The 24,430-nt window shown below is 44.1% G+C and overlaps 1 protein-coding gene across 1 annotated transcript in view; it reads right to left on the bottom strand.

Annotated features, from left to right (window-relative positions):
* The window catches only part of Nmt2 (N-myristoyltransferase 2), a 56,719-nt gene that overhangs the window by 13,727 nt on the left and 18,562 nt on the right, over positions 1-24,430 (bottom strand). The window contains exons 2-4 of the mRNA XM_013014604.1: positions 7,007-7,016; positions 6,308-6,443; positions 536-680 (exon numbers count right to left, since the gene is read on the bottom strand). Coding sequence (XP_012870058.1) covers positions 536-680; positions 6,308-6,443; positions 7,007-7,016 — 291 coding nt within the window. The remainder of the gene's footprint in view (positions 1-535; positions 681-6,307; positions 6,444-7,006; positions 7,017-24,430) is intronic.

Genomic DNA, 24,430 nt, shown 5'->3' with positions numbered 1-24,430 from the left:
CACACACACACACACACACACACACACACACACACACACACGGGCAAGACCTTGAGTTCAAACCCTAGTACTGATCAAAAAGAACAACACACACACACACACACACACACACACACACACACACACACACGGGCAAGACCTTGAGTTCAAACCCTAGTACTGATCAAAAAGAACACACACACACACACCATATTACTTTTATGTAATTTAATTTTTGGGGGGCGGGGGAAGGAAGGGATTGTCAGTTCTGAAGTTTGAACTCGGGTCCTGAGTGCTGTTCTTGAGCTCTTGTGCTCAAAGACAGTGAGTGCTCTACTGCTGAATTCATAGCTCCACTGGCTTTTTTGGTAGTTAACTGGATATAAGAGTCTCATGGCTTTCCTGTCCAGGCTGGCTCTGAATTGTGATCCTTAGATCTGGGCTACCTGAGTAGCTAGGATTCCAGGTGTGAGCCACCAGCACCCAGCCTATATATGTTGAATGGAGCCAAGTCTTTACTTGCTCATGCTTTTGGAAGATAAGTGGGAGAGCTTACGGAGCTTGGGCACTGGTTGTGTGTCCCAGAACTGGTATCTGCGCCTGGTGGCCTCATCAATGCTTCTGGCGGGGCCCTGGTACACTGACAGCAGCTCCATTGCTCTCTGGATGTCCTGCAGCTTCTGCATGGGGAGGGTGGGGTTCTAGAAGAGCAAGACAGAGACACAAGGCATCAGGAAGCTGCCACCACCATGGAGCCTGGCACAGGCACGTGTGGATCTGCGTCAGAGACTATGCACAATCCCTAAACAGAGCCCATTCTCCTGGAAGCCTGTGCCACACTGTATCACAGGTTAGCATCACTCTGTAGCTTGAACCCGGACACCTGGCGTAAACGGAAGCCCCCACCCAGGGCACCTCGGGGAGGAGGGACATGCAGGGCATGCATCAGCCCTCACAGCAGCCAGGCAGCCACCAGCTATGCGCTGTCAGGTTAATGGTTGGCAGTTGCGATGGAAACTACAGACATTAAACAAAAATAAATAAATAAATAAAAATAAAGGAGAAAAAGAATCGGAACTTCGTACTGAGCTGGGCAGGAAATGATTAAGAAATGAAAAAACTCTGACCAGCCTCTTCTTCTTAGACCTCAACCTAGCCCTTCCCCAACCTTTCTGTCCTGGATGCCTGCTAATGCTCAGAGGCCAACAACCCCTCTGGCAAGGCTGGACTGGGCACCTGTACCCACCCACCGCAGGCTCCCCAGTCTATGGGTCACGAGAAGCCAGCCACCCTCTGGACATAGAGCATGTAGTGTAATCTACAAAACGGGCAATACGGTGAAATGTGAACTTTCCCTTCTCAAAGCCAATAGTCCTGTCATCTCTTCGAGATTCTCCAGTTTCCCTCTCTCTCTCTCTCACCTCAAATAATGAAATACTACACAGAACATGAGGCTATACATAAAATGAGAAAGCCTAGGACTGAAAACAGCAATCACTGACTTTGTAAGTCTTACTGCTGAATTAGTATACATTTGTAGTAAGTCTTTTGACTTTTTTCAAATGTGGAATAACTGCAAGGTTTTATTTAGGGTTCTGACCTTCCACGAGCATGCTCCGAGGCTCTTCAGGTCAATACACCCTGGACAAGAAGGAAAAGTACAATCGACCCTCAGCTTTACAAACAGCAACTTTGGACTTCCACTTGACTTTCAGTCTGAAATCCATGCTCGGAAAGCCAGGCTATGTAACCTGGACAGCTAACCTCCATGACACAGTAGAGAGCAGGGCTATTTAGCAAAGTCCTGAGTCAGCTTTGTTGCTCACGAGCCTCTGTAGGTTCTTTGTTATTTTTGTTGCTGGAGATGGAACATGAACCAATGGATAGTAGGTAAACACTACTCCTTAGGGCTTGTTTGTCCTTATTGTTTTATTTTTGGTGGTACTAGGGCTTGAGCTCAAAGCTTCACATTTACTAGGCAGGTGCTCAACCACTTGAGCTATACCTCCAGCCCTCGTTTGCTTCATGTATGTACTTTGGATAAGGTCTCACAGTTTGCCTGGTAAAGGCCTAGACCATGATTCTCCTACTGATGCCTCCCAGATAGTTAAGATGACAGGCTTGTGCCACCACACTCAGCTCTTATTGATTTAGGTGGGGTCTGAGGCTAACCTCAAACCTGTGTGTGTGCATGTGGGCTGGTACTGGGGCTTGAGCTCAGGGTATGGATGCTGTCCCTGAGCTGTTTTACTCTAGGCTTGTGCTCTACCACTTGAGCTGCAGTTATACTTTTATCCCAAGTAGTTGGCATTCCAGCCATGATTTACCATGCCTAGTCCTGAATATTTTGCTTGAATCCCCTGTGAGTTTCTAACATTTTAAGTAACTAGTTTCTTAACAACAATTTCTACCATTTGGTTCATATCTCCAGCAATACAATCTATTAAGAGACCCATAACTTCAGGTGGGTCTTGTGTGTGATGGCTCATGTTCAAGAGGTAAAAGCAGGAGGACTGTGTTTCAGAGCTGGCTCAGGCAAAAGTGAGACCCAGCAGTGCTCATGGATAGATCTGAGGATTGAGGTTCAAAGCCAGTCCAGGCAGAAAAGTCCATGCGACTCTTATAGCCAATAAACCTGCAAAAAGACAAAAGTGGGGCTGTGGCTCAAGCACTAGGCTTGAGCAAAAGAGCCAATGAGAACATGAATATAATTCAAGTCCCAGTACCAATAATATTAAAAAAAAAAGTATGAGGGGATGGGAATGTGATATGGTTTAGTGGTAGAGAGCTTGCCTAGCACACATGAACCCCTGGATTCAATTCCCCAGAACTACATAAATAGAAAAGGCTGGAGGTGGCAGGAAAGTCTGTGAGACTATCTGTAATTAACTACCAGAAACAAGAAGTAGCTCTGTGGCTCAAAGTGGTAAAGTGCTCCTTGAGCAAAAGAAGCTCAGGGACAAGCACCCAGACCCTGAGTTCAAGCCCCACGACTGACAAAAAAAGAAAAAAAAGAAAAAAAAGTGTGAGATCCTATCTGAAATTTTTTTCAAAAACTAAAATGGTATATAACACCTAGCTAGCAAGCTCAAAACCCTGAGCTCAAACAACAATAGTACTGAAGGAAAGAAAAAACACACTAGAACCCAGGCTTCCAAAAGTGTATCTACAAGGCCCACACTGGTTTTGTCAGGGTACTTTCCTTTCTGGGTAGTTAAATCTCCTATGACTGATATGTCAAAACCAAACATGAATTAGCAGCAAACATGAATTAGCATCTTGAAGGAGCTAAGGCTATCCCAACCCTACGAGGAGTGGTTTCCATCCTACCTAAATAGTGTGGCCAGCACGCTACATGAAATAATTATTTATCAAACGTTTATTAATATTCTAGTACTCACTATTCAAATGCTTTCAGAAAGGAGATTTATGGAAGCACAATTTTCAAACCCACAGTGGCAAAGTAGTAAGGAAAACTCAGCTCTGACAAATTATTGTAATAAGAATAATGTTATTATTATTATTGGCAGTGCTAGGGATCAAACCCAGGGCTTCATGCATGCTAGGCAATAGCTCTCACCACTGAGCTACGCCAACAGTACTATGACAAACCCTTAAATTTATCCATTGGTCTTCCTCAGTAGTTCTGGCAGGGGAGAAAAGATGAGATGTTTACTAGCCTCCATTATATGTCGCTATCACTATGTTCTCATGTTGGAATATTATGTTCATATGTGAGAGTCTCCTATATTGCTCCTTGTTGATGTGAAACATCAATAAGGCCCTTCTCACCTCTTATGTTCCCAATTTAATGCTCAAGGAAAATGTCCATGTCCTCTAACTCAAAAGCTCAAAAGTCTGGTAAGGGGCTGGAGTGTAGCTCAGTGGTATAGCACATGCCCTGTAGAACATAAGGCCCTGGTTCAATCTCAGCGCACACGCGCGCACACGCACACACGAATGCACGCGCGCACGCGCGCGCACACACACACACACACACACACACACACACACACGAGGCAAAGAATCCAGACCAATTTTTTTATTTTTGTCCTGAGAACAGACTATTGTCTAACTGTAGTCCACTGTAAATTATGGTGTTATCTAGAGTTGGCGTAAGTTTATGGGCGGGGGGGAACCCTAGATTTAAAAAAATTACAATGATGAAAAGTCTCCAAAAAAACACTATAAATTGAGGGGTGCTGGTGGCTCACACCTGTAATCCTAGCTACTCAGGAGGCTGAGATCTAAGGATCATCGTTCAAAGCAAGCCCAAGCAGGAAAATCTGTGTGAGACTCTTATCTGCAATTAACCCCTAGAAAACCAGAAGTGGCTCTGTGGCTCAAAGTGGCAGAGTACTAGCCTTGAGCACAAAAGCTCAGGGATAGTGCCCAGGCCCTGAGTTCAAGCCCTATGACTGACAAAAAAAAAAAAAAAACACAAAACACCAAACAACAAAACCCCAAAACCTGCATACTTGGTACTAATTCTAATAAGGAAATGAACAAAGCAACTGTCTACTGTAGAAGGTTCACTTTGATTCCTGGTACCTTGGTTGGATCTCTTTTCTTACTAGGGCCAGGGTAGGCAAAACCAAGAGCCACTAGCCATAGAGGGAAGGGTGAAGCTGTGATGGAGCAAGCAGGGAGATGCCCACAGGTAGGCGATGCCACTCTGACTGGACAAAGCAGTTTGGAATGTGGGAATCTTTGCAAGCTTGTGGGGGGGGGGAGTAATCCTCTTGTGAGTTACCCTGGAATCTCATGGATAAAACACCTGAGACCAAGCTGAACAAATAGGAAGACTCCACTTCCTTCTCTCCCACAAAGTCAATCTGAACAGTGATTTTCTTCTTTCTCAGTGATTGCTGGCCTTTCATGTAAAGCAGGTAAGGACAAACTACCCGTGAGACCTACTTTATGTGACATAATATGTGAACTCTGGACAAGAAAAAATATTTGCCCTTGGAAGGCAGAGATCTGGAGGATCTCAGTTTGAGGCCAGCCCAGAGAGGAAGGAAAGATTTAGTGAGACCCCATCTTCATCAAAGGAACAGGTGTGGTGTGCACCTGTGGTCCAAACTTCAAACAAAGGACATACAAGTAAGAGGACTACCACAGTCAGAAGCTGGCCTAGCCCCAACACACAAATCTCTCTCCAGAAAATAACTGCCGCAAGAAGTACTGTAGGAACATGATCTCCTGATCAAATGCCTTTGTCAGGTATCAAGGCTCTGAATACAAATCTCAGTACTGGCCCAAAACCCTGAAATCCCCAAACCTGCATAGTGATTAATACCTGGCACACATTTGCTTTTACAATATAATATTCTCTTAATGAAAATGATGTCATGCTAATCTCAGGAGAGCCCTGTGAGCTGGGGGAAAGGAAATGGGATTTACAGATAAGGAAATGGGCCATGCATAGCATGTGAGCAATGAAGTCAGAGACAAGTTCAAGGTCTTGGGGCCATTTCTACCACCTACTACCCAGGAAAGCCTACTTGGAACTACAACCACCAGAATCATCTCCATTGCCTTACACTTCTAATTCTTCCCCCTTTCATTCTGCCTTCCTACACCAAGGGGGTTTTGTGTTTACCAGGAGCCTTGTGCACAGGGCTGTGTTCTCAGCCTGCGTGGGCAAGGGGGGTAGGATAGGATGAGGGTCGAGGTGGCTGCCACCTGCTCCACTGAACATCTGCCTACCAGGCCTCACCAAACCCCAGCTCAGCAGGCTATCTGCCAACTAGGGGCCCTGCTGGATAACATCTGGTTGACTTTAAAATGGATGTTTCTTAAAAGGTTAACACTAGGAGACTGACATCCCCCGCCCTTGGCAACACAGGGAGGAATGGCCTGGCGGACGGGTCTGATTTAAAGTCATTGTAAGACTTACCCATGGCTGCTCCCGCTGAAATCTGCTGCCAGATGGTGTGGTGCTATGCAGGTAATTAGACAGACACCCAGAAAAATTAAAATGTGAATATCTTCTGAACTACAAGTCATCAAATATTCAGTGTAACTTTAGAAAAAAAAAACAAAAGCAAAAAAACAAAACCTAACAAAAGCTCACAGTGAGGTATCTTCTACAACTAGACAACTAGTCTAAGTACCTCAATGGCCCCTGACAGGCAGGAGGGACACTGGTGTTCACAAACACACGAAAGCTCCCATGTTAATAAGTACCTACCTCCAGTTACTAGCTCATTCAACACGCAGTCACAACAAAACCCTGACTACACCATCAGCTCAACGGGGCGCTAAGCTGCCCAAACCCCTCTGGCCTGCATCAGAAACCACCCAGGGGGAGGAAAGCGGCTCTCACTTTTGAAGGCTGATGAATTTTAATCTCCTGGGAATCCGACGCAGAGTCAGACTTGGTGCCTCCAGAACTCGGCTTCTCCTTTTTTCTCTTCTGCTTCTTCTTTTTCTTTTTGGCTCCAAAGTCCCCTCCAGGACTTCTGTAAGAAATACAAGGTGGGTAAAATTCACCAACGTGGGGGATTCAAAGTCTTTGTAGATAAAACTGACTGGTGTAAACTTAATCACTTAGAAAAAAAGCACCTATGGCCTGTTAAGTCCTATCTACTTCAGCAGGCTGAGGTAAGAGGATTGGATTCCAAAGCCAGACTGGCAGAAAAGTATGTGAGACCCTTATTTCTACTTAACAAGAAAAAAAGCTGGAAGTGGAGCTGTGGTTCAAGCCAAGTGAGAGTTCTAGGCTCTGAGTTCAAGTCCCAGTATCCACACACAAACAATATATACACACAAGATGTGTGGTTACCGTAATTATCCCTGGAGGGCCCCCAACGTGATAAGGGCTGTTCCCCGAGGCTTCCAGACAGGGACACCGAGCAGTGACATGCTCCTCTGGAGTTTAAGTATTTGAGAGCCACTCAGATACTTCCTTTTTGCTGTCTTCACCTCCCGTGCCAGCTCCTGCCTCCTCCAGTTGAGGTAAGGCTCTGCGAGATGATGGAGCCCAGGTACCTGCACGACTACAGGAAGTCCCTGAACTTCCTACCTGCTGCATCCTATGAGAGGGAAATAAGGCTTGGCCGATGGAAGCAACAGAATGGCTGTTTTGCAGTGTCCCAGCTTATGTGAGTTCTCGACAGAGCCTATCAAGGGATTCTTCTTCCTATTAGTTATTCATGGGCTGAACTATTACCCTATTAAGTTTAAAATGGACAGATGACTTACATCCTCTGTAAGGTCAAGATAGGAAACTCGAGCTCCATAGAGAGAGAAACTGTTGAAGAAACAAGCACTTGCACAACACAGTATAGGCCAGGTCCTGGTGGCTCACGCCTGTAATCCTATCAGGAGGCTAAGATCTAAGGATTGCTGTTCAAAACTGCACGAAAGCCTCAGAGACTCCAATTAATCACCACAAAACTGGAAATGGCACTATGGCAAAAAGTGGTAGAGCTAGCCTTGAGCAAAAACTGCTCAGGGACAATACCCAGGGCATAAATTCAAGCCCAGTAACATAAACAAACAAACAAACGAAAAACACAGTATGTGCACACCCAAAATACTATGGTGAAACTCTTTGATGCATTTCACACAAGCTTCAAACAAAAAAATGGCAGTCAAGTTAAACAGCGGAGGGGCCACTGGAAAGGGGTTGGGTTAACCAGGGAGGCAAATGAAGATGAACATGGTTTAAGTAGTTTGTCTGAATTTATGAAAATAGAACAATGAAACTGTTTGAGAAACTGTACTAAAAGAAGAGGGCAGGCGATCAGGAGAAAGTAGTATGCCATATAGTAAAGTATGCTAATAAGGCTCACAGTAATGAGCGCTAATAAAGAGAGGGGAAAAAAGAATCAAAGCACTTGAGCTATAGATTCATATTTCCCTGCTCCTAGTTCTAAAGTAGAAAGCAGTACTTGTTGCTGGAGATGCACTTTGCCAAGTATTACCCTGGTAGTCTAAAAATAATGCATTCTCACCCAAAAATGAGCTGTTTATTTTCAAAGAATCAAATTTGTATAGTCGTGATGCTGGCATCCAAAATCATCTGGTGGCTGAGGATACCCATCAATATCTGACTGGACCTGAACAAACACCAGCCACGGCCAGGTAAAACCACACTGGGGACAATGATGGTTTTGCACTTCCTCTGATATGGAGCAATGGCATTTTGGTCAGTTGAAAGGCTTGAACTCAGAGTCTATGTGCTGTCTCTGAGCTTTTTTGCTCAAAGTTAACACTCCACTACATTGAGCCACAGCTCCACTTGTGGGTTTCATTTGTAACTGATTATAGGGTCTCATGTACTATCCAGCTGGGCTAGCTTCGAACTGTGATCTTCAACCTCAGCCTCCTGAGTAGCTAAGATTATAGGTGTGAGCCATGAGCTCCCAGCTGATGAAGACTATTTTAAGCTAACAAGTATTATGTGAACATCTCCTTGGTGTTTAACCTTGGGTTAGGTGCATACTACCTGGTTCACATACCAGGGAATCCTGCCCACTCTTGAACTGTTGCAATATTTTCCTAGAAACCATGACTAGCACCCAGACCATCACTGTTGTATGGTATCACCAACCAGTTGACAATCAATAGTTTCCAATTCCCAAGATACTTTCTTTCAGGACACAAAGAAAGAATCGGTGGCTGGAATGGAGACAAATGCCTATCCAACTCGATGAAAATATCTCCTCCAATGAACAATTCAGAAATTCTGATCCTGAGGATAAGTGTTCTCAGAAGCAGATACGTGTTTTAGAACCTTTTAAAAGTGGCTCACTCCTATAATCCTAGATACACAGTAGGCTGATCTGAAGATCATGGTTCCAAGCCAAGCCAGCCCAGTCTCATAGGAAAGCCTATAAGACTCCTATCTCCAATTAACTACCAAGAAGTCAAAAGTAGAGCTGCAGCTCAAGTAGTAGAGTACTAGCTTTGAGTACAAAAGCTCAAGGACTGCTGCGACCCTTGAGTTCAATCCCCAGGAGTGGCATAATAATAATAATAGTAATAATCCATCTGAAAAATAAACTAAAGCAAAAAGGTCTGGGTAGAGTGCTTGGTAGCAATGTGAAGACTTGAGTTTTAATCTCCAGTTACCACCAAAGACCATCTTCTTCACCTACACAATGAGACAAAATATTTATAACACAGAGAAACAAGTATCAGTATCCAGATAATAAAACTCTCCAATATGTTTTATCTCTAGTTCGTGTAGAAGCACCAACACACCCTGGCCAGGACTGCAGGGGTTAACTAGGACCAGGCCTGATCCTGGTTTCTTTACTTCCCAGCAGTGTGACTGAGTATTATTTAACCTCTCCATGTAGCTGTTTCCATAACTACAAAGGGATGAAGTTTTCAATCGATAGTATTAGAATAAATTGTAAGAAAATGTCAATACAGAGAAATAGTGGCTGGTACAGAAAAACCATTCAGCATTGTATATTAGCTATGCTGACTTATCTGTCCTTAATTTTCTTCTTGCTGGCTAAAGCATATTAGCCTCTCTGGTTGCCTCTCTCCAGCCAGAACCTAAGTTCCATAAAACAAGACTTTCCATTGTATTCCTGCTCCTGTACCCTAGACAGTATCTATTACATAAAAGACTCTCAATAATGAGATGAATAATGGGATGAATGAGAAACCAATGTTTAAAAATCAATAAGGGGCTGGCAGAGCGCTTGCCTTGCATGCATGAGGCCCTGGGTTCGATTCCTCAGCACCACATAAGCAAAAAAAGAAAAAAGTCAGAAGTGGCGCTCTGGCTCTAGTGGTAGAGTGCTAGCCTTGAGCTGAAGAGCTGAGGGACAGCGCCCAGGCCCAGAGTTCAGGCCCCACGACCGGACCAAAAAAAAAAATCAATAAGGACAAAAGGCTGACAAAGGAATGAGCTGAGGATTTGTTTTTGTTTTGTTTGTCATGGGGCCTGAACTCTGGGCCTGGGTGCTGACCCTCAGCTCTTCAAGAATAGCACTCTCTCACCACTTGAGCCACAGCACCACTTCCAGCTTTTTGTACTTATGTGGTGCTGAGGAATGAACCCTGGACCTCATGTATGCAGGGCAAGCATTCTACCACTGATCCACCTTCCCAGCCCTGTTTTTTAATCTTTTTTTTTTTTTTTGGCCAGTCCTGGGGCTTAAACTCAGGGCCTGGACACTGTCCTTGAGCTTCGTTTTGCTCAAGGCTAGCACTCTACCACTTGAGCCACAGCACCACTTCTGGCTTGTTTTGTTTATGTGGTACTGAGGAATCAAACCCAGGATTTCATGCATGCTGAGCAAGCACTCTACCACTAAGCCACATTCTCAGCCCCTGAGCTAAGGATTTGAATAAGTACTTTCACAGGGAAGAAGGCCTAGCAGACAACTAGCTTCTAAAAAGAGGCTGCATTTAGCCAGGGATTTGGCAAACAAAGTCTAATACTATTTATTAGAAAAATGTAAGGGAAGAGAACACTCAGAAACCTCTGGTAAATGTAAACTAAAGCAATCACTGGGAGAACAATCTGGTACTGCCACTGTTTTCATTACCACTACCACCACCGCTACCTATCATTATCAGTATCACCATATCACCATTGCTACTCCTACCACCACCACCATCACTACCATCACCATCACTACCATTTCCACCACCATACTACATCACCACTATGACATCATCATCACCACCACCTCCTCACAGGTCACTACCAAGTATAAGAACTTAAGAGCACTTCCTATGTGGTAGGTGTTGTACAAAGTACCTTAGCTAAGGAAATAGTAAAATGACACTAATTTGATATAAGTCCTATTATTTGTTTTATAGAACCGGAAATAGGTTAAATAACTCTCTGAAAGTCACATGGCTAATGATGGCAAAACTCAAGTCAGTTGGATCCAGAATTTATATAATTACTCTACTGAACCGCCTTTTACTTATGCGTTTCTGCTGAGTGACCATCATTCATAGGTATTCATTGGAAATTCTTAGATCTTCTGTGAACTGCCTATTCAAAATCTTTGAGCACTTAGTCTTTGTGTGTGATCAAGTTAGAATAGGTCTTCTGTGCACTACATGTATGCAGGCAGGGGCTGGTGCACCGGCTGAACTGCCCAATTACTCTCCACTGATAGGCAGGAAATACAAGGTTTTGGATGAGTTTATGAAAAATAATAAAGACAGCGCAAATCCTATGATATTAGCCTTCAGATGAACAACCATTCAAAACATAGCTGGGCAAGTTGGCTAAGGCAGAGACTGGCCACCAGGCATCCTTATCCCTGGTCAGGCCACTCCGTGTGACATGTTATTCTGGCCACCCAGTTCACTAATGGGCTTTACTTTCAGTGTTTTTTGTTTCTTTTTGGTTGGTCGTGGGGCTTCAACTCTGGGCCTGGGTGCTGTCTCTCAGCTCTTTAGCTCAAGGTTAGTGTTCTATCATGTAAGCCACAGTGCCACTTCGGGTTTTCTGGTGGCTGTTTGAAGATAAGTCTCACAGGCTTTCCTGCGTGGGTTGGCTTTGAACTGAGATCCTCAGATTTCAGCCTCCTGAGTAGCTAGGATTACAGGCATGAGCCACCAGCGCCCAGCTCAGCTCAGTTCTTAAAGTCATGAAGGTTCATTTTTGTAAGTGGCTCAACTGTGCAGGTCAAGTATCAATTTCTTCACCCTATTTCCCAGCACCCAGTCAAGTGTAGCCTTCTACCAGCTCTTATCATATGGCTCCCTTAAGTCTTAATTTAACGGAGGATTCAAGCTGAGCATGGCAGCTCCCTCCTGTAATCCTAGCCACTCAGGAGCCTGAGATCTGAGGCTGGAGGTTCAAAGACAGCCCAACTAGAAAAGTGTGAAACTCTTATCTTCAATTAACCACCAAAAAGCCAGAAATGGAACTGTGGCTCAAGTGGTAAAGGATTAGCCTTGAATGGTTAAAAGCTCAGAGACAGCACCCAGATCCTGAGTTTAAGCCCCAAGACCAGTATACCAAACAGCCTCTTCATGAGTTATGTAGCTTCATCTCCTACTTCTCATGCTTCTTTCTCCTTTCAGGCTTGATGTGGGAAATATTGTTCAAGCCACACCATGTCGAGTCAAAGCGGCAGGTGCTATAGCTACTGAGGCTAACGTCTGGGTAAAGGTGATTGCGGGGACAAACAACAATTTCACTATTTACATGGCTCTGAGCAACACCACAGCTCTTGGCAATGGATGGACAATAAGCCCCGTCTGGTCTAGCCAATCCTTTTTCAGAAATATTGAGTTGCTTCCATCAATGACCATGACCACCACCACTACCACAATTGTCACGTGCCCATCACCACCACCATCACCAACATGTCATCATCATCATCATGAATATGGAAAAGGATTATCTACTCTCAATAGCATTCTCTTTCCATGACTAATTCACTGCTATCAATCAATTTTGTGCCTACACACAATAAAAACCCACTTCTGATAAGACATAGTATTAAAATACAATACCATTTTAACCTACATTTATTAACCAAAAACTAGTCTAGTGTTTGTGAAGTGAGATCTGTCATTGTTGTCCAAAAAAGTCTCAGAAAAAAGGAATTACTTAAAATAGTTAAGAAAATTGATGGGTTTTAGGGTGTTTTTTTTTGGGGGGGGGATCTCAGTCTCATGCTTGTGCACTACCAACTGATCCATGCCCTCAGTCCTTTTGTTGTTGGTTGGCTTATCAGATATGGTCTTGTGCCTTTATTCATGTTGGTTTTGGATAACAATCTTTCCAACCCTCCTGCCCCTTCTCCCCGCCACCCCCAACTCCCTCAAGTAGATGGGATTATAGGCATAAACCATCAGGTAAGCTCCTGTTCCAAATTTTATGTACCTACTTAAGATCGCTCTGTAAAATTGAAAAACTAAGTAAGCACAAATTATTCAGCCATTTAACAAGTCAACTTCTGCACACACTATTCCTTTTCCTAAAAGGAACAGTCCAGGTATGGTGACACAACTGTGTAATCTCAACTACTCAGGTAGCAGAGGACAGGCAAGAACAAACAGAAAGTTAGTGATATTTCAACAAACAAGCTGGGTGTGGCAGTCTACTCGGTAATCCTAGCTACTCAGGAGGTGGAGGCAGGAGGGAAAATAACTGAAAAATACAAAGCAAAGAGGGCTTCCTATGTGGCTTATATACTAGAGTACTGGTCTAGCCAGTGTGAGCCCTGAGTTTAATCCCTAGTACCAATAACAAAAAGGCTGGGGGAAATTGGCAGAGTACATTTCTCAGCATAGTCCAAATTAATGTGAAGTTGTTCTTATTTTATACCTTTGCTTCATCCTTGCTCAGAAACTTTTTTTTTTTCCTGGTAAGATGACTGATACAGGGTAACATGCACCTTTTCTCATTTCTGGGCCTTTCTGAGTTTACTAAAGGAAGATAGTTATTTATTTATTTTTAAAGGCACTAGTGGTTCATACCTTTAATTCTAGCTATTCAGGAGGCTGAGACCTAAGAATTGCAGTTTGAAGCCAGCCTAGGCAGAAAAGTCCATAAAACTTTTATCTCTAGTTAATCACCAAAAAAGGCCAAAGGTAGAGCTGTGACTGTGGCTCAAGCGGTCAAATGCTAGTTGAGCAAAAAAAAGCACTCAGGCCTTGAATTCAAGCCCCGGGTGGGGGGTGGGGGGAGGACAGCCTCCAAAAACATCCTGTCTGAGATCCACTGCAATATTGTATTACCTTTGCTATATGTAGTAATAGTAATGTGTGCCAGCAAAATGAATCACTTGATGTGCTTTTCAAATTCTATTTCTAAACTCTCTTGCGTGTCAAATTTTCATGGTTTACTTCCTCATTCATCTATCACCCTGATGCTGAAAGCGATGGTTGCTTCTTTCTTTAAAGGAATGTCCCGTATGTGACTAAAACTTTTTCGGTTTCAGGGATGGGAGGCGCTATTCCCAGTTTGCCCAGCAAAGGCTCATGAAGAAGGCAGGAGGCAAGATGTGCGTCTACTTGGGAGGGAGGGAGGACGAGGGCTGCCTGGGTCTATAGTAAAGTCTACAGGAAGAGCAGCAAGGCCAGAGTACTCTGATATAGACACAGACCTTTGGCCTAGAGGAGGAAGGGAACCTAGGGGTGACTGAGGTGCTGGAGCTGTACAGTGTGTGTATGTGCATGTATGTGTGTACTGGGACTTGAACTCAGGGCCTTGAGCCCTCATACTTGGCCTTTCCTGCTCACAGAAGGCACTCTGCCAATTGAACCATACTTCCACTTTTGGCTTTTTGTGGGTTAGTCTGAGGTGAGAGTCTCAGATTTGCCATGATCCTCAGATCTCAGCCTCCCAAGTAGCTAGGATTATGGGCTTGAGCCACCAACTTGTAGATGTGACATTTCCTACAAGTCTGGCTTATAGATGGTTTTTGGAAAAAGACAAAACAACAAAATACTAAGGAACAACAACAAAACCTAGTGGAAGACTCAAATAGAGAAAATGAGGTGAGATAGCTGGATCCAAGGCAGAAAACTCAGAAACCAGTGGCTGTGACATGTGTCAGGAGAGGAACCTGGTTTCGCAGGGAGGTGAAGAAAAAGAGAGAGAAGAAAATTGAACATTTTTTGTTGCTGTTGTTGGTTGTGGGGCTTGAACTCTGGGCCTGGTGTGGTCCCTCAGCTCTTCAGCTCAAGTCAAGCGCTCTACCACTTGAGCCACAGTGCCACTTTTGGTTTTCTAGTGGTTTATTGGAGATAAAGAGTCTCACGGACTTTCCAGCCTGGGCTGGCTTTGAACCAAGATCCTCAGATCTCAGCCTCCTGAGTAGCTAGGATTACAGGCGTGAGCCACCAGTGCCAGAATAAATTCAACAATTTTTATGGACAAAGTCAAGGTCATGGCCAAATAGGCTAGCTATACAAAAGAACATCTTTTTTTCCCACCAGGAATCACCAAGGCAAGCATGGAGAAGGGCATTCACATCTCTTCCGAATCTAGAACAGGGCCTGGGACAGTTACTGAAGCTGTGATCAGCCTCTGTCTCATCATCTGTTGCTATAAAGATGGAGTGACATAACATGTATACAACAAAAGCATAAAGCTCATACCATGAGCTCGAACACAGCTTTATGGTTCCATGATGGGGCATACACATCTAAGAAACGTTCAGCCCAGGACCTGTCCTTGCAGTCTTGTCAACAGACACAGAAAAATCCTCCATGTATCCTTTCTACACACAAGAGGAACTCCCACAAATTCAAAGCTAACGTGGCAATGAGGATTAAGAGCACCTATAATCCATTCAACAGGTTTTTACTAAGCCAAGCATGCAAGGGACCAGATATTGCAAGATTGGAGAGAAGATGTTATCTTCAGGCTTTTGATCTACATGTAAGTAGACAGGTGGACACACGTTCAAGCTTGGTAGGCATGTCTTGAGGGTGTCTTGGTCATCTCAGGCTGCCAACACCAAACTATCAACGACGGGTAGATGGCTTAGACAGCATCAGCTGCAGTGCTGGAGGCTGGGGGTACAATATCAGGGTTCTGGTGAGGATTTTTTTCCCGGCTGGGTGACAGAGCTGGGGTCTCCTCAAGGTTATTCCATGGTTAGAACTTCACACTTATAAACAACATCATCGTCTCTCAAAGGCCCGACACCTCCTAATATCAGCACGTTGGGGATTTAGGCTTCACATGGGAACATGGGAAGACATGCAACTCAGTCCACCGCCTTGTTCATTAACTCCTTGTTCCTAACTACTTTTGACTCACAGTGTGAGCCAGTTTTCTGTCACTATAACAAAATACCTGAGATGATTATCTTATAAATAGAAAAAGGGTTATTTTGGTTCCTACTTTTGAAAGTTCCATTCCCTGATGAACTAGCCCGGCTCCTTTGAGCCTATGGCAAGGAGTGTGGCAGAGCAAAACTGACCAAAAGCCAAGGAGAAATGGAATGAAGAGGGGAACAAAGGTCCCCAAATCCCCTTCCAGGATTCACCCCAAACTCCAAGAAATAGAAGCAATACTTTTTATTTCTTTGTTGTTGTTTTTATTTTTTTTAATCTTGTTTATTTCTATCTTGGGGAGGGTAAGGGGGGCACAGAAATGGAGGGACAGGGCTGAGAATGTGTCTCAGTGGTAGAGTGCTTGCCTAGCATGCATGAAGCCCTGGGTTCCATTCGTCAGTACCACATAAACATAAACAGAAAAGGCTAGAAGTAGGGCTATAGCTCAATTGGTAGAGTGCTAGCCTTGAGCAAAAAAAACTCGGGGACAGTGCCTAGGCCCTGAGTTCATGCCCCAGGACTGGCAGGTGGGAAAACAAACAAACACAACAAAAAAACCTTAGGAAAAAATAAAAAGAAATGGAGGGATAAAGGGTGAACAAATGCAGCAGTGATACTCACTTAGACACTATGTTGAAAATAAACTATACAACTTGTGGGTAAGGATGGGAGGGGGAAACCGGGAGAGAAGAAGGGAGGACATTGTCCAAAAAAGAATGTACTCATTACCTGACTAATATTTAACTATAACCCCTTGGACATCACCTTTATAACTACAATAAAAAATATCTTTTTTTTAAAAGGAAAAAAACCTCTCATGTCAAATGACCTAAAGAATCTCACCTCTAATAGTCTTTACAATCTAGCACAACCCCAAGGATCTTAGCCCAGCTTTTACACATGGGACTTTGGGGGTTATTCAAGACTGAAATCATACCACCACAGACATCATCAAAGTCATGGCCCCACATGATTGGGTTGTACCCCATGCCAATCCCTGCCTATCCCCCAACGTAGCTGACTGATCAAGCCTGGCTAATCCTCTTACTGGCAAGACACCAATGAGAACTTTCTGGAAAGTGAGCCAACAAATATTCTTTGGGCTGCTAGTATTTGACACAGAGAGGCAGAAAGAGAAGGAAGCCTAGAAAGGTAAACCTTTCTAGGGTTTACCTAGGACCCTGGAATCTCTGAGTCTAACAAAGATCAGCCTTGCTTCATTTTGAGATCACTTGCTGTGTGCTTCAGTAAAAATCTTACTTGGGTGACACAAAGTAGCTCAAAGTAGTAGAGCCTTGAGTGAAAAACCTCAGGGACAATGCCCAGGACCTGCATCAAGCCCCATGACTAACAAAAAAACCAAAACTTATTACCTGACTTTTATAACTGCAACCCTTCTATTCTATGCATTATCTTTATAACAAAAAAATAAAAATAAAAATGTCTGGGGTTGTAGATGTGGCTTAGTGGTAGAGTGCTTGCCTAGCATGCATGAAGCCCTGGGTTTGATTCCTCAGTACCACATGAACAAAGAAGCTGGAATTGGCGCTGTGGCTCAAGTGGAAGAGTGCTAGCCTTGAACAAAAGAAGCTCAGGGACAGTGACCAGGCCCTGAGTTCAAACCCCAGGACTGGCCATAAAGAAATAAATGAGTAAGTAAGTAAATAAATATTTCTTGTCAGGCACCAATGGCTCATGCCTATAATCCTAGCTACTCAGAAGGCTGAGATCTGAGGATCGCAATTCAAAGCCAGCCCAGGCAGTAAAGTCCTCATGAGACTCTTACATTCTCTAACAACTGTGTTAGTAGTGCTGTGGCTCAAGTAGTAGAGTGGTAGCCTTGAGCACAAAGAGCTCAAAGAGTGCTGGCCAGCACTCAGGCCCTGAGTTCAAGCCCCACAACCCACAATCAATCAATCAATAAAAACCAGTTTGAGGACCTATCATCCATACCATTCAACAGATGCCATGCAGAACTACTTTCTCCACTTACCAGCCACGTGACCTTAGACAACTCTCTTGTCTCTAAGTTCCATTGGCAGCAGAACAAGGGGTCTGCCTGATCACATGTTGGGGAGATTGGGAGGCACTGGTGGAAAGAAGCTGTGGGAAAAGACAGCTGATAAGGACTCTAGGACTTCTGAGAGGGGAGGCAGGGCAGTGGGTGATCAGGGCCATGAAGGCCTTATGAAAGAATGGACATTTGAGCTGACCTTCCATTTGGAGAAGTGGAGGAGGATTAGGAGGACACTCGCAAACAGGGCAAGGAACAAGGAATAAGGAAGCCAGGCTTCATGACCTACAGCAGGGCACGACACAGACCAATTCTTTTTGGCGAGCACTGATGCATGGCACTGAATTTGGAGCTATTTTCTGCCGTTTGATAATTACCACCCCATTATCGGCAACACCTTCCATAGATGGTGTGCACGGGAGCCTGTATTAGTGAGACCTTGTGATACAAATCAAAGACAGATACATAGTTGTGCTCCACCGAGGTCAAATGCTGAAGGAGAAGAAAAGCTAAAGCATCCAAAAGCAGCAGGAGCCCAGTGATGTGGGAAGATGGAGGCAGCTGCAAGAAGGGAAACACTTCTGTCCCTAAGAAGCTCCATAAATGTACGTTTACTTGAGTCACTTTGTTTTAGCTAAAGGTGATCCTGCTAAGTGGCCATGGCTCACATCTATAATCCTAGCTACTCAGGAGACTGAGATCTGAGGATCACAGTTCAAAACTAGCCTGGGCAGAAAAGCCCATGAGATTCCAATTAACCACCAAAAAACAGCTAGAAGTGGAGCTCATGTGGTAGAGCCCTAGTCTTGAACAAAAAGCAGCTCAGGGATGGTGCCTAGGTCCTGAGTTCAAGCCCCAGGACCAGCACACCTAGGTCACCTAGAAGATAAGGTCACCCTAGAAGATAAAAGGACTTGGGTATAGGATAGGATTAAAACCCAAGAAGCTTCTAGAATGAATTTAGTAAAGATAAAAAAAAAAGCTGCTCGTAAAAAAGGTTGGCAGAAAACACAACATCTGTGCTATTAAATAATAAATGATCTTGATGTTTAAAGGAAAATGACTGTTACAGAACTCCATGAATCAAAATGATGATTTATGTGAGTGTGAGGTGGGCAAAAATATCTTCAGACACACAATATATAAAATAATTATCCACATTTGATGCTGGTGGCTCCCACCTGTAATCCTAGTACTCAGGAGGTTGAGATCTGAGAACTGTGGTTCCAGGCCAGCCCAGGAAGGAAAGCCTATGAGAGTCTGATCTCCAATTAACTAGCAAAAAGCCAGAGTGGAGCTGTGGCTCAAGCAATAGAGCACTAGCATTGAGCAAAAATGCTCAAGGATAGCAACCAGGCCCTGAGTTCAAACCCTAGGGCCAGCATCAAAAAACAAAAACAAACAAAAAACAGTAATAACAATCAGAAACAATAACAACAACCAAAACAGAGCTACAGGACCAGGCTAGCAAACTCAAAGCCCTCAAACTCAAACCCTCCCAATTGTCCAAAAAGTGGTATGTACCTGACTTATGAAATGGTAACCCCTCTGTATAACACCTTATTAATAACAATATCTTTTTTTAAAAGGCTGGGGGTGACCATATCTTTCCTATGTTAACCATACATTAAACTGTGAATTAAGTAATACCTCAGGAAACAAATTAACCACGAGTTCTCATTTTCTATATACTTTATTGTTTGAATTGATAATAAACACATTATCAATAAAAGTGATTATATATTTCAAGTGGTTATATATTTCAAATGCAATAATAAACTAATCTCTTTTTTGGGGGGGGCCCTCAGGTCATGGAGCCTGAACTCAGCCTGGGCGCTGTCCCTCAGCTCTTCAGCTCAAGGCTAGCGCTCTACCACTTGAGCCACAGCGCCACTTCCGGCTTTTTTCTTTTTATGTGTTGCTGAGGAATCGAACCCAGGGCCTCATGCATGCAAGGCAAGCGCTCTATCACTGAACCACCTTCCCAGCCCCCAAATCAATCTCTTGTATTTCTTGAACTTGAAATAGAACTGGATTGTTTTTTCCCTTTTTTGTGTGTGTTGATCCTGGGTCTTGAATCCAGGACCTTCATTCTGTCCCTGTGGGAACACTTTTTGGCTCAAAGTTAGAGCTCTACCACTTGAGCTATATAGCTCCACTGTTGGCTTTTTAGTGGTTAACTGGAGATTACCATCTCATGGACTTTCCTGCTAGGGCTGGCTTCAAACTGCAATCCTCAGATCTCAGCCTCCTCAGTAGCTAGGATTATACAAGCATGAACCAGGATTATGTTTCTAAAAAGTGACTTTCAACTAGTTTATGTTTTCCACGTAAGCTGATGGTAATTAACACAGACAGCATGGTATGTATTCTATTCTTAGAAACTTCCTGTAGTTTAGCCAGGCTCTGGGGAAGACTGGTCTCAGGTGAAGGAAGATAGCTCTATACCATGCTGACATTTGACAATTTAAAATTACATTTCTGCAGTGAGGTGATCTCTTGGGGAAGGGTTGTTTACACATCTTTTCATTCAGAATTTTTTTTTTTTGCTAGTCTTGGGGCTTGAACTCAGAGCCTAGGCACTGTCTCTGAGCTTCTTTTGCTCAAGACTAGTACTCTACCACTTGAGCCACAGCACCACTTCTGGCTTTTTCTGTTTATGTGGTACTGAGGAATTGAGCCCAGGGTTTCATGCATGCTAGGCAAATACTCTACCACTAAGCCATATTCCCAGCCCATCCATTCGGATTTAAACAGTTGGCAACAGATCAATTCCAGACAAAAGTAACGCAGATTATTTGTTAAATTTCCCATGACAAGACAAATCTATTGAGGACTAGAGATGTGGCTCAACTGGTAGAGTACCAGTCATGAGCAGGAAGGTTGAGCAAGAAAGAGCCTGAGGCTCTGGGTTCAAGCTTGAGTACAAGCACAAAAAAAGAAAAAACTATTCAGAGTTGCAACAAGTTCCTGCATCATTCAGCTGAATCTCTGCAGCTAATTTCTTATAGTCAACTTCAGTAAGAGATGAAGTTAGACCCACTGCACATAGCATTATTTCAATACCTCCCTACCCCCAAATTAGGGGTGGAAGGAGAGCAATTATTTCTTTGTTAAAAGAATTCCAGGCTGGGTGCTAGTGGCTCACACCTACTGAAGATGTGAGAATCACGGTTCCAAGCTAGCCAGAGCAGGAAAGCCAGTGAGATTCTTATCTCCAATCCAGAGCCTCCTAGCAAAAGCAGGAGGCTCAGAGTTCAGTCCCCAGTACAAAAAACAAATAAGCAAATAACTAAAATCCAGGTTTCATTTTGTGAAATGCTAGGTATTTTTGAGAAAACAAAATTGTTTTAAATGTTTTAGCCCTCAAATACTAAAGTTATACCCTATCTACCCAAGGACTAAGTCATTTACATATTCATGTTTTATTTTTATTTCCTACCTATTCTTGGCAGCCTTTTTACTTAGTGGCTACTGTTAGGACAGCATACTACTGCTTTAATTAAACATAACACATCTCATTTCATTCATACTTTGCTATGATCCATAAAACACTTTTTAGTCCAGGAAGTAAATTCTATGAAAAGAACACACAGTAATTTTTAGACTTTGGTGAAAAACGAAGATTTCACTTGGTGTTTCCTTTTTTTTTTTTTCCTCTTGTGCTGGTTTCTGGGAATTGAAGTGAGGGTCTGGATGCTGTCCTTTAATTCTGCACTCAAGCCTGGTGTTCTACCACACTTCCACTTCTGGCTCTTTATGGTGATTAACGGGAGACCAGAGTCTCATAGATTTTCATACCAGGACTGGCTCTGAAACTTTTTGTGTGTGTGTGGGTTGTGGGGCTTGAACTCTGGGCCCGGGCCCTGCGCACTTCAGCTCAAGGTGAGCATTCTACCACTTGAGTCCCAGCACCACTTCCCGTTTTCTAGTGGTTTACTGGAGGTAAGAGTCTCACGGACTTTTCTACCCAGGCTGGCTTTGAACCGTGATCTTCAGATCTCAGCCTTTTGAGTAGCTAGGATTACAGATGTGAGTCACCAGTGCCTGGCTTGAACCTCAGTCTTTTGATGTCAGTAGCTAATTCTCTGGGTATAAGCTATTGGTGCCTGGCTGGTTATTTTTCTTTTAACTGAGGCTGTGGTTTCTGCTCAATATTAGTTGAGACAACTCCTAAATGCATGTTGTGAATGATGGGTAAGCTAATTCCCTCAGACCACAAGGGTGCTGTTGAAGGAATTACTGTTGGATGTTCTAAGCATTGACTTCCAGCCTCAGATGGACTTAGATCATGATAGTTAATCCATGAAAGGTAAGCCTTTCACCTACTCATTCCTCTAAAGACTCACTATTTGTTGTTTATTTAAACTGATTAAGAATAAAGAGGCCAGGGGCTGGGAATGTGGCTTAGTGGTAAGTGTGCTTTAGCATTCATGAAGCCCTTAGTTCTATTCCTCAGTACCACTCAAACAGAAAAAGCCAGAAGTGAGTGGTGCTGTGAGTGGTAGAGTGCTAGCTTTGAGCAAAAGAAGCTCAGGGACAGTGCCAAGGCCCTGAGTTCAAGACTCAGGACAGAAGGAGAAGAAGGAGAAGAAGGAGGAGAAGGAGAAGAAGAAGAGGCCAAACTGTAGAAAAGAAGAGTCCTCCAAGCTTTAACATTTAAAAACTTGAGCACCCTAATGAAAACATGGCTATTGAACAAAACCAATACCTGAACCAAAGAAAGCACAGCAGACTCCCCTAAACCTGGCACACTGTCTAGATGCAAATTTTTAAAAAGTAGTCCAACAAGAGCAGCAACTTTTGAGTTTTACTAATCTCCTTACATTTAGTAGACTACAGTAAATCTATTATATTAATCCTTTCCCCTTAGAAGCTGTTATCACATTACCTGCTCTTGGTTAAACTATTTCTAAAGTCCACTGGGCATCTCTTAAGGTTTTTCTTTAATTCCTAAGTTTTAATTAACTGTGCTATCATATAATTAATGGGGTGGTGTGCAAAACTGGAAACCTCAAAAGAGAGTCCCAAGATGCCTATGGATTCTGTTCTGGAAGCTTCCTTCATATAGTCTGTTGCAAGGTGTCAAGGGACATCTTGTCCCTGATCAATGGGAACACGGGCCAGAAATTCTTCCTGCAATGGACATTATTGACTGTGTAAGTAAAGAAGCCCTATTCAGTCTGGCACTATTGGCTCATGCCTGTAATCCAAGCTACTCAAGAGTGTGAGATCAGAAGGATCCTGTTTGAAGCCAGTTGGGGAGACAAATCCATGAGAAAAGTCCAGACGACTCTCTCCAAAATAACCAAAAGGAAAAGGTGGGCTGGAGATTGTAACTCATGTGGTAAATCATCAGTTTGGAGAGTAAGGCCCTGAGTCCCACCCAGAATATGGATCAAACAGAGATCAATAAGCAGAAAGGGGGGTAAGGAGAAATCCAGGAAGATAATAGGCAGGTCCTGGAGTTATCTAGGTAATTCATTAGACTGCATCAGGACATATTTCTGGCAACAGAGCTATTGTTTCAGAAACATATTTGTATTTAGCTACCATGGGCAAGTTTCTATTGTTGCATAAACAGATCCCAGGCTCAGATTTCTGTGTGATTGCCTTTCCTTTCAAAAAAAATTCTATACTTGAATAATATTTAATATTCAATACTTGCAGCTGCTATGTTAGCGTTCCCTGCAAATTTTTTTTCTAAAAGAGCGCCTTGCCAAGGGGAGATTTATGTAGTCAGCTTTTCCTTTCCTTGATCTGCTACTTAATATTTAATAACACATTAAAGGTTAATAAAGGTGCCTTTCTTAAATAAATCTTACAGTAGATGTTAAAAGGAACACAAATACTTCACGCGCTTGCAATGGGAGAATCTCTCCAAGCGCTGAATAAATAAGCCATCTGTGACTCAGGCTTGCCTATCTTGTTTTTTAGGCTGACCCATTTCTCCAGTCACCATGGCTCACAAAAATCTCACTTCTAAGGGACAGCAATAACTGATCTGAGCCGCAGTGCACAGTCTGAATCCAACAGGGTAAAAGGGTGAGGAGGCAGACTAGCACCAATAAAAGGACATAGATCTTTATTCCCTAAAATTAAAAAAGGGGGTGGGGTGGGGGGGTGAGGAAGAGAACTTCAATACCAGCCTTAACCAGAAGCACTCTTTTCCAACCCAGCACAAATCCAGGAGAGAAAGCCAAGGATTCAGAAACGGGTCCAGCGTTCGCAAACCTGGCGGTGCCTTTGGCGGGGGAGAGGGGGTGGGTGGAGATCCAACCCACCAGGGCAGGTTCGCAGGCTAGGGATGGATGAGGTCGGGTCCACCGGAGCTCGGGCCCGGGCGGGCGGCCAGGGCTGCTGCGGATCGATCCGCCCTTCGGACCCGGCTCAGGGGGGTGGCACCACGGAGTCCCCTAGGCGCGCACCGGGGGACCCGGACCCCCCCCACACACACACCGATGGCTGGGCGCCCCCGGCCCGTCCAGACAGGCAGAACTTTGTGAGCACTTTCCCGCCGGGGGCGCGTGTCCGCTCCACGCCCCTCGGTGGGTGGCGGGCTGGGGGAGGGGAGGGGGGTAAAAGGGGGGGGAAGGAGGAGGAGGAGCGGCGCCCCACGCCGCTACAAAGGGAAGGGCGTCGCGCCCCTCCCCAGTGCCCACCGACCGGCACGCGTCGGCCCGCGCCGCAGGCGGCAGCCGCCGA

Source organism: Dipodomys ordii, unplaced genomic scaffold (genome assembly GCF_000151885.1).
Source record: "Dipodomys ordii isolate 6190 unplaced genomic scaffold, Dord_2.0 Scaffold24, whole genome shotgun sequence".
NCBI lineage: Eukaryota > Metazoa > Chordata > Mammalia > Rodentia > Heteromyidae > Dipodomys > Dipodomys ordii.
This window is presented reverse-complemented; position numbering and strand designations above follow the sequence as displayed.